At 45.1% G+C, this 15,814-nt stretch overlaps 1 protein-coding gene across 1 annotated transcript; it reads left to right on the top strand.

Moving 5' to 3' along the window:
• Nucleotides 1-874: 874 nt before the first annotated feature.
• On the top strand, nt 875-2,058 carry LOC123058268 (E3 ubiquitin-protein ligase RNF181 homolog). The gene has a single exon (XM_044481049.1). The coding sequence runs from the start codon at nt 978-980 to the stop codon at nt 1,557-1,559; it is 582 nt and encodes a 193-aa protein (XP_044336984.1). The 5' UTR covers nt 875-977; the 3' UTR covers nt 1,560-2,058.
• Nucleotides 2,059-15,814: the final 13,756 nt, after the last annotated feature.

Here is a 15,814-nt window from a genome sequence, read left to right as displayed (position 1 = left end):
TTCTAGATCGACGGAGAAAATTTTACGAAAAAACACACACACGCACATCGCTCACACGTCTCCTTTATCACTCATTTTGTCATATGTGAACAGATGAAATCAACAGAAATCTTTTTGGTTTCGGCTTAAAAATGTTTTATATTCTAATTAAAAATCGAATTAAAAATCAGTTTTCATCATTAAATCTGTCTCGGCGAGATCTTCAAAACTAGACCCATGTTGATAGGTTTCGATGAAATTTTTTTTGCCCAAAAGTTGTCATGATGTTTACACTACACTTATCATCGTGCTTAAACTAAAGTTGTCATGCGGCAATTTCAATTTGTAGAGAATGACAATTTTTAGTGTTTGATGATGGCAACTCCAGTATTTTGACCATTAAAATTATTTTTTATATAAACCATGGCAATTTTAAGTGTATGTATCATGGCAATTTTAGTTTATGGTTCATAGCAGGTCTAGTTTCTTAATTCCTCGTTTTATAAATGTCAAAATTTACTTTTTAATGTAGAAGAAAATAGCGGTAACATATTATGGCAACTTCAATGTAAACATCATGGCAATTCATGTGCAATAAACAAGACAACTTTTAACCCCCCAAAAAATTCGTCGAAATATATTGATACGAGATCTAGTTCGAAGATCTCGTTGCGAGTGATTTAATGATGAAAACAGATCTTCAATTGAATTTTTCATTTAAGAGATAAAAATTTTAAAAACTGAAAATCAAAAAGATTTTTATATGCATGCGTGCGATGACACGGCGCAATCTGGAGATTTTCACCAGATCCATGCATGCTATCCTGGGGTCACGTACGGCGCACCCGACGCAGTCACCAGTCCACCACCCGCTTATCCTGTCTGTAAACAAATCTCTGAGCCCCCGACCTGAGCACACTTGTCATTTTGCTCCAGCCCGGCAGGAAAAGAAGCTTCGCTCCGCCACCCGCGTATAAGACAAGAACCCAAGAAGCAAAATGGAGGTGGCCGGCGCGCTCGCCTCCGTCCTCTTCGCCGCCTTCTCGCTCCCTTGCCTCCTCCTGCTCGTCGTCGTGGCCGAGGCCGGCCTCCGCCTCGCCGCGCTCGCGCTCCGCGGCGAGGCGTTCGGGTGGCCGTCGCGCTCGGCCTTCCTCGGCTACCGCATCGCGCGGGCCGGCAATTTCTCCTCCGCCGCCACGGCCGTCGGCGGCGGCGTCTTCCAGCAGGAGGAGCTGCTGCCGGCCGAGTACCTCGACCTCCTCGCCGTGGCGGTGTACCGCCGCGGTGGAGACAAGTGGGCGGCCGTGGACTGCGTGTTCTGCCTGTCGCGGATCGACGACGGCGAGGAGGTGCGCGAGCTCCGGTGCCGTCACGTCTTCCACCGCGAGTGCCTCGACTCCTGGCTCCTCCGTCCGCGCGCCACGTGCCCGCTCTGCCGCGACCGCCTCCTCCCCTGCGAGCCTCCCCGCGCCTGCGCACGCGCCCTCCACGACGACGAAATCTACGTCGACGAGCACGAGGACCCGCCCTCGTCCTCCTCCTCGTCCTACTCCCACGACGCCGCGCTGTGGCACATGTAATCAAGCCAGCAAACGATCAATGCGGGCCGGCCGTTCACTCCCCTGCGCCGCTTGCTCCATTTTTACCACGCGAGAGGCAGAGTTCCCGTTCTTTTTACCTCCTTTTCCCCCGTTCACGTAGCTGGTGAAATCTCTCGCTGAAAAAGGTGATGTATAGGGCGAAAAAGCATTGCAGAGACCGAGCTCCACATAGCTCTTTATTTTTTTCAGCGAAAATACTATTTTCACACATTAAAAAAATCTGAAAAAAAGTCTATACATACATGTGTATTTGTATTATACACGTATGAAATTTCATGAACATATATGTTTTCATGTAGTGTATATGAAAAAGATAAATACACAGATTAATATAGGCTATATCTTTGTTGTTTTTATGTCAGATATTTATCTTTTTTGTGTAGCACGCAAATAACTGAATTACATGATGAAACTTTTTACCTACTTGACAAACATGCATATGTATTTGTATAAACTTTTAAGTATATTTTGAATTTTTTTAGCAAAACGGGCTCAATAGAGCCCGGCCTCTGCAACGCCGCACTCGATGTATAGGTGCATGGCTGCTATTGCCGTCCCGTGATGCTGTCTTGTCTTGGTAAATGATGCTTGGCAGATTGCTTTTATGGATAACGATGGCTCACCCGCCGCTCTTAATTCCCCACTTTTTTCAATGATGGCAATATTGTGATTCAATTGTACGCACGATCTTTTTTCTCTCTGTCTTCTAGAAGGTTAAAGTATCCATCTCTTTTTTCTAAATCTCCATCCATATCTCTATTAAGATTTAAGAGCTTATGTAAAGGTGGTCAATGGATCGAGCGTCTTCTTATCATGATGGATAAATGGTAACAGTGACAACCAACTCAATGAGCAGTGCATCTGCCAACCATAATCGACCAGACTAGGCGGATCGACCTGTTGGGCTTGCGATCGATGAGTTGGAGATGCGTTCCGGCTTGCCAACTCTAACATTGCGGAAGAAATACATCACACAGAATGAGGATATAGTTGAAGGCCTGCGTGTCTGCCTCGGCAAGGTCAACGCTTTCACCGTGTCAGTTCAGGGTAAGTGACGGACGTGGCCTTGCTATTTTGTAGGATGAGTGTTGTTATTCATTCAAGGAAGTCTATTGTATGAAATGGATGAAATGCTAATGAAAGAAGAGATTATGTGGAAACCAAGATCCAGGGCACATCTAAATGAGTGAATCTAGATTGTTATTTTTTAGGGTGTGTTTAGGGCCGAAGCATAGCCGCCATTACTGCGAACTGGGAGGGGATCACGACGACCACCAACAGCAGCATCCCGCCCAAATTAGGGGGGGGGGGGGGGGTTGTTGTCGCGAGAGAGAGGGAGACGCCACCACGAGCTTTGTGCTCCTCGCCATGGGCGACCACCATTGTTGCTCAGCGGGAAGGGGCGATGCCATCCACCAGTGCAGTGAGGCCGTTGGTGTTGCAACGTAGCACGAAGACCGGAGACGTGCCTCGCTCGCCGTCGGTGCTGCAATGTAGCACGCAGGGGTAGGTTGGCCAGCTCGCCGCCAGTGTTGAAAGGTGTTGTGATAAGATGCAATGGAGCTTCCGCCAGGGCTGCAATGAAGCACCGTCGGCGCTGCAATGAAGCGCCGCCGGTGCTGCAATGGAGCTTCGTCGGGCGTCACCGGTGCTGCATCGGAGTTGTTGCCGCGCCACCGACGCTGCAATGGAGCTTCGTCGGGCGTCACCGGTGCTGCATCGGAGCTATTGCTGCACCACCGGCGTTGCAATGGAGCTTCGTCGGGCGTCGCCGGTGCTGCATCGGAGCTGTTGCCGCCGCCGACACTGCAATGGAGATTTGTTGGGCGTCACCTATGCTGCATCGGAGTTGTTGCCATGCCGCCGGGGCTGCAATGGAGCTTCGCCGGTGCTGCATGCCGGATGAGGTACGACACCGTCGGTTCACCGGTGCTACGATGTCGCCGGGCACCGATGCTGCAATGAAGTCTTCGTCGCCGGTCACGGGTGGTTCTCCTTCTCTATAGTAGCGCTGGAGCGTTGACCCCATCCCTGGTGCTGCTCGCTGACGACAAGAGCTATGTTGCGTGACCCGTAGACAGAAGCGATGAATGAGGAGGAATCTGGCGGCTCTAATTCATCCTAATTGAGTGTATCTTCACCTTCCATGAAATTTCGTGTGGCAATATTTCAACAATGCATTAACCGATCAGCTTGATAAATCATTAATTTAATTTGGCTCATCATATACTAAGTAACCAAATTATACCATCAACACATGCCCCCCTATTTTTGGTACAATTGTATTGACCAAAAATACTATAGCAGTTGCCGTAGGATGAAGTTGATCACTGATCATATCATTAAGCAAGGCGATGTCCAACGATACATCGGCCAAATTTGCTTAAGGCGATACTTGGAATAACATATCAGCCACAACATGTTCAGCCCCCTGCCACATGCTAGGATAGTAATTCTTCAAATATTTTCCATTGAGAGCTTTTGATAACTATCTCCCTGCAAAGATTGTACAAAATATGAATTTTCAGGAACAATCTCTATTATTTTATACGGGCCTTCCCAACTCGGCGACCATTTGCCGAATTTCCTATCTTTAGTTCCAATAGGTAAAATCGTCTTCCACACTAAGTCTCCTATTTGAAGCGATTTCTCTCTCACCTTTTTATTATAAGCCTTGGCTACTCTTAATTTCTCTTTCTCAATATCTGGCAAAGCTCTCAATCTCTCTTCTGAAATATCATCTATCTTATCTATCGTCAGATCATTATAATCTACAGCCGACAAATCTTTTTGGCTGGCCACTCTAAGAGCTTGTAAATTAACCTCTATGGGTAACACCGCCTCCTGACCATATACTAGATCATACGGTTCTACTTGAGTCGCTCCGTGTTTAGATATCCTATGAGCCCATAAAGCTTCGGAAAGTACCTCATGCCATCTTTTCGGATACTCCTGAATTTTCTATTTTATAAGCTTAATTAAGTTTTATTGCTAGATTCGGCCTGTCCATTAGCTTGAGCATAATAAGGCGACGAATTTAACAATTTAATTCCTAAAGATTTGGCAAATTCACAAAATTGATGAGACATAAAAGAAGCACATTGATCAGTAGTTAAAGTTTGAGGAATACCGAATCTCTGAATAATATGCTCTAAAGCAAAACTAATAACTTCCTTATGAGTCATATTTTTCAAAGGAACCGCTTCAGTCTATTTAGTAAAGTAATATGTGGCAACTAGGATGAAGCGATGTCTTTTAGAAGACGAAGGATGTATTTCACAAATAAAATCTAAGCCCCATTCCCTAAATGGCCACGACCTAATTATGGGATTTAACATAGACGCACGCATTATCAAATTTTTGACAAGCCTCACAACCATTATAGTACCGAAAACAATCCTCTAGCAAAGTCAGCCAATAAAACCCCTCTCTTTTTAATAACCATTGCATTTTGTGAGCTGACTGTTGTGTTCCACATATACCTTTGTGCACTTCACCAATAGCTATTCTAGATTGATCAGAATCCAAAGATTTTAAAAATAACCCATCTATTGTTTGGCGATACAAGTCGTTGTTAAACAAAGTATATTTTAAAGCTTGTCGCTCAATTTTCCTATTTTTTGTTTGACTTGGATCCTTTAAATGATTAACTAGAGGAACTCTCCAATCACTTAGTTCTAAATTATTTGCTAACTCGGTCGTTTGTGACTCATCCACCGAATATGCACTATATTGTACAACTAGTTGTTCAACTGTGCTAGGCCCAAGTGCACCCCGTGGCAAAGTATCAAACATGATTGACTCATTCCCTACGTCAACTTGCATCAGCTTTTTTAATATGAAAAACTTTCCTATACTAAATGTGATAAAGCGCCCCTTTTGAAAAAAACTAAATGTGATAACCAGATGCTTGTTGTGCTAAACAATTAGCTCTAGAATTTTGCTCCCTAGGTATATGATGGATAGTGAATGTATCCAAAGGTTTAATTATATCTAAACATCAGTCCAAATAACTATTTAATAATCATCGAAGAACTGCGCCTTTAATTTGTTGTACTACCATAAGCGAATCCCCAAAAGCATCCATATCCTTTACGCCTATATCAACCAAAGTTTGTAAATCAAACAGTAAAGCTTCATACTCAGCTTGGTTATTAGTGCAAGGATATTCCAAACGAACCGATGCGTCATAAACAACATTATTTGGTGAAACTAAGACACTACCGACGCTTTGCCCGTCCCTACAAACCGATCCATCAAAATAAAGCTTCCATGGGCATACACTAGCATAATTAATATTTTCATCATCCTTAATCCTATGATCAACAATAAAATTGGTGATAACTTAACCCCTCATAGCACGCAACGATTCATATGTTAAATCATATCTATAATACCTAAATAGTTCATCCCCACTATGTTATTTCTCTTGACATGCAAGCTATCCACATCAACAACACTGCCACATCATCATTTCAATAGAGGCCTACATGCGGGACCCATCACAATAGAAAGCAGCCATGTTTGCTTTAGTTACTGTCGGTAGGACCCATAAGAGCGGCTGCCCACCGATGCATCTTTCCATCCTCATCTGCCTTTGTTACTGCTTGGCCAGCGAAAAGAACAGTCGTCTCTCCACCCCTTGCGTTGGCTCCACGTCACTCCACCTATAACATCCCAAAATTCTAAATTTTGGAATGTTATATTAAATAAATAGTTTTGATTGTTTATTTGATTGATTGTGTGAAACTGAGTGAAATTTGGAACTTTTTGAAAGTTAAATGAGAGGAAATAAAAGGACTTTCCCAAACTTTCACCGTGCATTTTTTATCTCGATGAATTCAAATTCTTTTCAAATACAAAACCCTAGAGTGAAGATGAAATGACTTCTTCCACTTAATTAAATGACAAAGGGGTTCTGAAAATATTTGAATTTCATTTGGAAATATTTCCAATTCAGAAACTTAAGCAACTCAATGATTTTCACGAGAGAGGATAAAATGAGTTCTTCAAAACATATGAAATATGAGTTGGAAGTTTCAAAGAATCAAATTTAAAGTCCCTTTTAAATTTATTTTCAATTTGGAGTTAGTTGGTTTTTATTCAAATTATTTTTCTCCAAAAATAAAATATATGGAAAATAGGGTAAAATGATTCCCTAAAGTAGAAAATTGAAGAGAAATAAATTTGAAATCATTTTAGTATTTTTAAAATGATTTTTATTGGGTTTTATTAGAGCTATAGCACTCTTTGCTTTATTTAAAATTTTGTGGATTTTATTTGACGTTAGTAAAATGTTCATGTTGTAGAAAATATTTTTCTGAAAATTTTGATATATTATATGCCTATATAATATTTTTTATTTCTTTTTGTTTATTCTTTTTGTGTGACTGTTAAAAAAAACTCCCCGCGGACCGAACTGGGCCGAAGGCCCAGCCGGCCTAGCACGCTGCCGCCTACCTCGAGTGCGCGCGCGGGACACCGCCGTCGTCCCCGACGCGGACTCCGCCGGCCGCCGCCCCCTTGCTCCTTCCACCACGCCTCGGAGCCGCCCCGTCCACCTATATAAGCGCCGCCCCGGATCCCTCTCCTCCTCCCAAATCGCCGCCACCGCATCGCGAACCACCGCGCCGCCACCGCCGCCTGCGTTGCCATCCTGCTCGAGCTATGCTGCCGCCTGCTCGCCTCACTGCCGCTGCAGTCCCGCGCCGCATCCACCTTACTAATTTATCATGAACTTAGTCCTGGTAGTATTAGCATATCTATGTTGTAGATCAATAGCTCGCGATGTTGCTCCCCGTTTATTATTTATATGTTCCTAGAGAAAACTAAGTTGAAAGATGTTAGTAGCAATAATGCGGATTGGATCCGTGATCTGAGGTTTATCCTCATTGCTGCATAGAAGAATTATGTCCTTGATGCACTAGTAGATGACAGACCTATTGCAGGAGCAGATGCAGACGTTATGAACATTTTGACAAAAGCTCAGTATGATGACTACTTGATAGTTAAGTGCATCATGCTTTATTGCTTAGAACCGGGACTTCAAAAATGTTTTGAACGCCACGGAGCATATAAGATGTTCCAAGAGTTGAAATTGGTATTTCATACTCATGCCCGTTTCGAGAGGTATGAGACCTATGACAGTACATTGCCTATAAGATGGAGTAGAATAGCTCAACCAGTGAGCATGTGTTCAGATTGTCTGGGTACTACAATCGCTTGAATCAAATGGGAGTAAATCTTTCAGATAAAATAGTGATTGACAGAATTCTCTAGTCACCATCACCAAATTAGTAGAACTTCGTGATGAACTATAATATGCAAGGGATAACGGAAACGATTCCCAAGCTCTTCGTGATGCTGAAATCGACGAAGGTAGAAATCAAGAAAAACATCAAGTGTTGATGGTAAACAAAACCACTAGTTTCAAGTAAAGGGACAAAGGGAAGAAAGGGGAACTTCAAGAAGAACGGCAAGCAAGTTGCTGGTCAAGAAGAAGCCCAAGTCAGGACCTAAGCCTGAAACTAAGTGTTTCTACTACAAAGGGACTGGTCACTGGAAGCGGAACTACCCCAAGTATTTGGTGGATAAGAAGGATGGCAAAGTGAACATAGGTATATTTGATATACATGTTATTGATGTGTACTTTACTAGTGTTTATAGCAACCCCTCAGTATTTGATACTAGTTCAGTTGCTAAGAATAGTAACTCGAAACGGGAGTTGCAGAATGAACAGAGACTAGTTAAGGGTGAAATGACGATGTGTATTGGAAATGGTTCCAAGATTGATATGATCATCACCTCACACTCCCTATACTTTCGGGGTTAGTGTTAAACCTAAAATAAATGTTATTTAGTGTTTGCGTTGAGCATGAATATGATTGGATCATGTTTATTGCAATACGGTTATTCATTTAAGTTAGAGAATAATTGTTGTTCTGTTTACATGAATAAAACCTTCTATGGTCATACACCCAATGAAAATGGTTTGTTGGATCTCGATCATGGTGATACACATTTTCATAATACTGAAGCCAAAAGATGCAAAGTTAATAATGATAGTGCAACTTATTTGTGGCACTGCCGTTTAGGTCATATTGGTGTAAAGCGCATGAAGAAAATCCATGTGGATGGGCTTTTGGAATCACTTGATTATGAATCAGTTGATGCTTGCAAACCATGTCTCATGGGCAAGATGACTAAGACTCTGTTCTCCGGAACAATGGAGCGAGCAACAGATTTGTTGGAAATCATACACACTGATGTATGTGGTCCGATGAATATTGAGGCTCGCGGCAGGTATCATTATTTTCTGATCTTCACAGATGATTTGAGCAGATTTGAGTATATCTACTTGATGAAACACAAGTCTGAAACATTTGAAAAGTTCAAAGAATTTCAGAGTGAAGTCGAGAATCATCGTAACAAAAATAAAAGTTTCTACGATATGATCGCAGAAGTAAAATATTTGAGTTACGAGTTTGTGCTTCAGTTAAAACAATGTGAAATAGTTTCACTACTCACGCCACCTGGAACACCACAGTGTAATGGTGTGTCTGAACGTCGTAACCGTACTTTATTAGATATGGTGCGATCTATGATGTCTCTTACCGGTTTACCACTATCATTTTGGGGTTATGCATTAGAGACAACTACATTCACGTTAAATAGGGCACCGAGACAACACCGTATGACCTACGGTTTGGCAAGAAACCTAAGCTGTCGTTTCTTAAAGTTTGAGGTTGCAATGCTTATGTGAAAAAGTTTCAACCTAATAAGCTCAGACCCAAATCGGAGAAGTGTGTCTTCATAGGATACCCAAAAGAAAATGTTGGGTACACCTTCTATCATAGATCCGAAGGCAAGATATTCATTGCTGAGAATGGATCCTTTCTAGAGAAAGAGTTTCTCTCAAAAGAAGTGAGTGGGAGGAAAGTAGAACTTGATGAGGTAACTGTACCTGCTCCCTTATTGGAAAGTAGTTCATCACAGAAATATGTTCCTGTGACTACTACACCAATTAGTGAGGAAGCTAATGATGATGATCATGTAACTTCAGATCAAGTTACTATCGAACCTCCTAGGTAAACCAGAGTGAGATCCGCACCAGAGTGGTACGGTAATCCTGTTCTGGAGGTCATGTTACTTGACCATGATGAACCTACGAACTATGACGAAGCGATGATGAGCCTAGATTCCACGAAATGGCTTGAGGCCATGAAATCTGAGATGAGATCCATGTATGAGAACAAAGTATGGACTTTGATTGACTTGCACAATGATCGGCGAGCCTTGGAGATTAAATGGATCTTCAAGAGGAAGACGGGCACTCATAGTAGTGTTACTATCTACAAAGCTAGAATTGTCGCAAAAAGGTTTTCGACAAGTTCAAGGTGTTGACTATGATGAGAGTTTCTCACTCGTATCTATACTTAAGTCTGTCCGAATCATGTTAGCAATTGCCGCATTTTATGAAATCTGGCAAATGGATAAACAAAACTACATTCCTTAATGGATTTATTTAAGAAGAGTTGTATATGATGCAACCAGAAGGTTTTGTCAATCCTAAAGGTGCTAACAAAATATACAAGCTCCAGCGATCCATCTATGGACTGGTGCAAGCATCTCAGAGTTGGAATATACACTTTGATAAGTTGATCAAAGCATATAGTTTTATACAGACTTGCGGTGAAGCCTGTATTTAAAAGAAAGTGAGTGGGAGCACTATAACATTTCTGATAAGTATATGTGAATGACATATTGTTGATCGGAGATAATGTAGAATTATTCTGCAAAGCATAAAGGAATGTTTGAAAGGACTTTTTCAAAGAAAGACCTCGGTGAAACTGCTTACATATTGAGCATCAAGATCTATAGAGATAGATCCAGACGCTTGATAAGTTTTTCAATGCGTACATACCTTGACAAGATTTTGAAGTAGTTCAAAATGGAACAGTCAAAGAAAGAGTTCTTGCCTGTGTTACAAGGTGTGAAACTGAGTAAGACTCAAAGCCCGACCACAGCAGAAGATAGAAAGAGAATGAAAGTCATTCCCTATGCCTTGGCCATAGGTTTTATAAAATATGCCATGCTATGTACCAGATCTATTGTATACCCTACACTGATTTTGGCAAGGGAGTACAATAGTGATCTAGGAGTAGATCATTGGAAAACGGTCAAAATTATCCTTAGTGAAATAAGGATATGTTTCTTGATTATGGAAGTGACAAAAAGGTTCGTCGTAAAAGGTTACGTCGATGCAAATTTTGACACTGATCCAGATGACTCTAAGTCTCAATCTGGATATATATTGAAAGTGGGAGCAATTAGCTAGAGTAGCTCCATGCAGGGCATTGTTGACATAGAAATTTGCAAAATACATACAGATCTGAATATTGCAGACCTGTTGACTAAACTTCTCTCACAAGCAAAACATGATCACACCTTAGTACTCTTTGGGTGTTAATCACATAGCGATGTGAACTAGATTATTGACTCTAGTAAACCTTTGGGTGTTGGTCACATGACGATGTGAACTATGGGTGTTAATCACATGGTGATGTGAACTATTGATGTTAAATCACATGGCGATGTGATCTAGATTATTGACTCTAGTGCAAGTGGGAGACTAAAGGAAATATGCCCTAGAGGCAATAATAAAGTTATTATTTATTTCCTTATTTCATGATTAATGTTTACTATTCATGCTAGAATTGTATTAATCAGAAACATAATGCATGTGTGAATACATAGACAAACAGAGTGTCACTAGTATGCCTCTACTTCACTAGCTCGTTGATCAAAGATGGTTAAGTTTCCTAACCATAGACATGAGTTGTCATTTTATTAACGAAATCACATCATTAGGAGAATGATGTGATTGACTTGACCCATTCCGTTAGCTTAGCACTTGATCGTTTAGTTTGTTGCTATTGCTTTCTTCATGACTTATACATGTTCCTATGACTATGAGATTATGCAACTCCCGTTTACCGGAGGAACACTTTGTGTGCCACCAAACGTCACAACGTAACTGGGTGATTATAAAGGTGCTCTACAGGTGTCCCCGAAGGTACTTGTTGGGTTGGCGTATTTCGAGATCAGGATTTGTCACTCCGATTGTCGGAGAGGTATCTCTGGGCCCACTTGGTAATGCACATCACTATAAGCCTTGCAAGCATTGCAACTAATGAGTTAGTTGCAGGATGATGTATTACGGAACGAGTAAAGAGACTTGCCGGTAACGAGATTGAAATAGGTATTGAGATACTGACGATCGAATCTCGGGCAAGTAACATACCGATGACAAAGGGAACAACATATGTTGTTATGCGGTCTGACCGATAAACATCTTCGTAGAATATGTAGGAGCCAATATGGGCATCCAGGTCCCGCTATTGGTTATTGACCAGAGAGGTGTCTCGGTCATGTCTACATAGTTCTCGAACCCGTAGGGTCCGCACGCTTAACATTCGTTGACGATATAGTACTATGAGTTATGTATGTTGGTGACCGAATGTTGTTCGGAGTTCCGGATAAGATCACGGACATGACGAGGAACTCCGAAATGGTCCGGAGATAAAGATTGATATATGTGATAATAGTGTTTGGACTCCGGAAGGGTTCCGGAATTCACCAGAAGTGGTTCCGGATGTTTCCCGAAATGTTTGGGTACGAGAACACTTTATTTGGGCCAAAGGGGAAAGCCCACAAGGTTTTTGGATAGCGCAAAAGGAAGTTTTGCGGAGTCCAGGGGCCAGACGCTAGGGTCCCTGGCGTCTGGGTCCAGACGCCGGGAACCCTGGCGTCTGGCCCTGGAGTCCGAGAAGGACTCTTGCCTTTTGGGTGAAACCGACTTTGTGGAGGCTTTTACTCCAAGTTTCACTACAAAAAAAGACACATCCATGACATTTTGGGCCGAACGAAAAAAATTTCTGTCATACATATGACACTTCTATGACGATAATTGTGACAAAACCCGGTATCATCATAGATGTGGTGGGCTCCTACTTCTATGACAAAAAATCATGACAGAAAATGAGCTTTTCGTCCTGGGCAGCCCGGAGACGCAGCTGCATGACATTCTTTGGGACGTCCATGATGGGAAAAAACATGGTAGAAGCGAGGGGGAGGAAAATTTCGGGGAGTTCCCAGTTACGGTGGGAGGTCGGGGGCCGAGCGATGCGCGTTTCTCTCGTACACGTACGCGCGTGTGTGCGAGGCGTTGGCTCTAACTGAATCCGAGCGAGGCGTTGGGCTCTAACTGAACCCGAGCGATTGCACTGCAGGCTACGCGTTACTGAATCCGAGCGATCGATCGATGGCTGTTAACTGAACCCGATCGAGCGATTCCTTCGCTACTGCTGCTAACTGAAGACGATCGATTGGATGAACAGTGAGTGTTGCCGGGGGGTGGGGTTGGATGAACAGTGAGTGGTGGCGTTGCCTCTGGATGAACAGGATCCCCTGGTGTGGAGGGCTGGATGAACAGTAGACGGTGGAGGGGTGCCCGTGGAGGGGTGGTTGAACAGGACCCCGCGGTGTGGAGGGCTGGACGAACAGTAGACGGTGGAGGGGTGCCCGTGGAGGGGTGGTTGAACAGTAGCCGGTGGAGTAGCGCACGGTGGAGGCTGGATGAACATGAGCCCATGGAGGCTGGAGGAGGTCGATGGTAGCCCGTGGAGGCTGGAGGAGGTCGACGGTGGAGATGAATAGTATCCCGTGGAGTCCTGTTTTGTGGTATGCAACACCCCTCCCGATCAACAGGACCCCCGTTTCGACCGTAGGAGGTCCGTTTCCTCCGTTTTGCGGTACGCCAGACCCCTCCCGATGAACAGGATCCCGTTTCGAACGTGGCCGGTCGAACACAAGGCCATTTCCTCCGTTTTGCGGTACGCCAGGCCTCGTTTCCATCGACTGTTCCGTCCAAGCCCTCCCGATGAACACGACCACGCACTCCGTTCCGACCTAGCCGGTTGGCTCCCACACGCTCCGTTGCCTCCCGATGAACACGACGCATTCCGTTGCCTCCCCATGAACACGACACATTCCGTTGCCTCCCCATGAACACGACGCATTCTGTTGCCTCCCCATGAACACGACGCATTCTGTTGCCTCCCCATGAACACGACGACGATGCTATTTCTCCGACCCAGCCATGTACACGAGCCCTGGTCGTACGTATGCGTGAGTAGGCGTTCGAGACCCTGCCCGTGTGTACGTACGTGGCCGTATTTTCTTTCTTGCACCCTGGCCGTTGTACGTACGTGTACATGCTACATGCGCGCCTCTACTACGACACGTGCGCGCCTCTACATTGACCAGCATATATGTACGTACACGTTCGCGACCAGAATGACAACGCTACGGACGCTTCTACCAGGTGGGTCCCGACTGTCAGGCACTTCCTTGCCTGCGAAGATGTAGCTAGTGGGTCCCAGCACTCAAGGGGGTGAATCGTTTTGTTTTTTTTGCCCGGACGCACTTCCTTGCGTGCGAAGGTGTAGCTGCTGGGTCCCAGCAGTCAGGGGGGAATCGTTTTGTTTTTTTTCCCGGATGCACTTCCTTGCGTGCGAAGATGTAGCTGGTGGGTCCCAGCAGTCAGGGGGCGAATCGTTTTTTTTTCGGACGCACTTCCTTGCGTGCAAAGATGTAGCTGGTGGGTCCCAGCAGTCAAGGGGGCGAATCGTTTTTTTTTCGAACGCACTTCCTTGCGTGTGAAGATGTAGCTAGTGGGTCCCAGTAGTCAAGGGGAAATGTTTTTTTCGTGAAATACGATGGCCCGTCCGGTGGGTCCCCGCTGTCAGGTGGAGGAATAATTATTTTGCACGTAATAAGGAGGCACTTCCTTGCTGCGGCCGTGGACCCAGCTGTCAGCCTCTCCACGTACAGTCCACGTCTGATGGAAGCCATTCCTTGACCATGTTGAGCATGCCGCGCCGAGAGCACCAGGGCGGTGGACGACGGCGAGGCCTAGGAAGGGGACGACGCGGAGCCGGGGAAGACACGGCAGTGGATGCCCACGCGTAGAGGAGTATGAGGGTTCACTCGTTCGGCTGCGGTGTGAGGCTGCCGTCGCTGCAGAATAACAGGGGGTGTGGGTGCGTAGAGGGATGGCCTGGCCAGCGGTGGAAGTAGTAGGGGGCGGTGAGGCCTCCGCGACATCACAACCGGCCACGGGCGGCAGGAGCAGGCGGCACGACCAGCGCTGCTTTGGGCGGCTGGAGCAAGAAGACCAGAGGTTGACGAAGCACTACGGCCGTTGGATGGACATCGTACGATCACTGGAGCTAGAATCGTTCATATATTGACTAAAGTTGACAAAGGCCTCCGTCCCAGTCAACTTAGTAGGCCCACAAGTTAGCTTCCCACCAAGGTGGGTCCCAGCTAGCAAGGGGTATTCATTTTTTTGTGCGTAATAAGGAGGCACTTCCGGTGGGTCCGAGCTGACAGCGGGGGAACATTTTTTCGCGAAATACGGTGGCCCGTCCCGTGGGTCCCAGCAGTCAGGGGGAAACATTTTTTTTCGCGAAATACTGGTGGGCCGTCCGGTGGGTCCTTGCTGTCAGGTGGAGGAATAATTATTTTCCGCGTAATAAGGAGGCACTTCCTTGCGGCTGCCATGGACCCAACTGTCAGCCTCTCCACGTACAGTACTCTTCCGATGGAAGTTGGTCGTTGACCACATTGACCACGTTGCGCCGAGAGCACCACGGCGGTGGACGGCGGCGAGGCCTAGGAAGGGGACGACGCGGAGCCGGGGAAGACACGACAGTGGAAGCCCGCGCGGACAAGAGTTCGAGGGTTCACCGGTTTGGCTGCGGTGTGAGGCTGCGGTTGCCGCAGAATAACAGGGGGTGTGGGTGAGTAGAGGGATGCCCTGGCCAACGGTGGGAGTAGTAGGGGGCGCTGAGGCCTGCGCGGCAGCACAGCCGACCACGGGAGGCGAGAGTTGGCGGTCCCGCCGGCGCTGCTTTGGCGGCTGGAGCAAGAAGATCAGAGATTGAAGAAACATGACGGCCGTCATCCAACGGCTACGTCTGCTAGAATCGTTTATTGACGTATATAATAACTAAAACAATCTTGCATACGCGTCAACTAAACAGGCCCACAAGTCAGACCACTCCCTCTTTTTTTAATAATTTATATATAGCTGATAGCAACTTCTTATGCAATTTATTGCAGTCGTTTTTTGGCTGGCCAGGGCCAATTTCGCATATTTCTGTGGGTTC

The sequence above is a fragment of the Triticum aestivum genome, chromosome 3A (assembly GCF_018294505.1).
Source record: "Triticum aestivum cultivar Chinese Spring chromosome 3A, IWGSC CS RefSeq v2.1, whole genome shotgun sequence".
Lineage (NCBI taxonomy): Eukaryota > Viridiplantae > Streptophyta > Magnoliopsida > Poales > Poaceae > Triticum > Triticum aestivum.
The sequence above is the reverse complement of the archived record's forward strand: the minus strand, read 5'-3'. Positions and strand labels throughout refer to the sequence as shown.

Bases quoted from the DNA above. Each gene is read 5' to 3' on its own strand.
- LOC123058268 (XM_044481049.1), top strand. From the start codon at position 978: ATGGAGGTGGCCGGCGCGCTCGCCTCCGTCCTCTTCGCCGCCTTCTCG.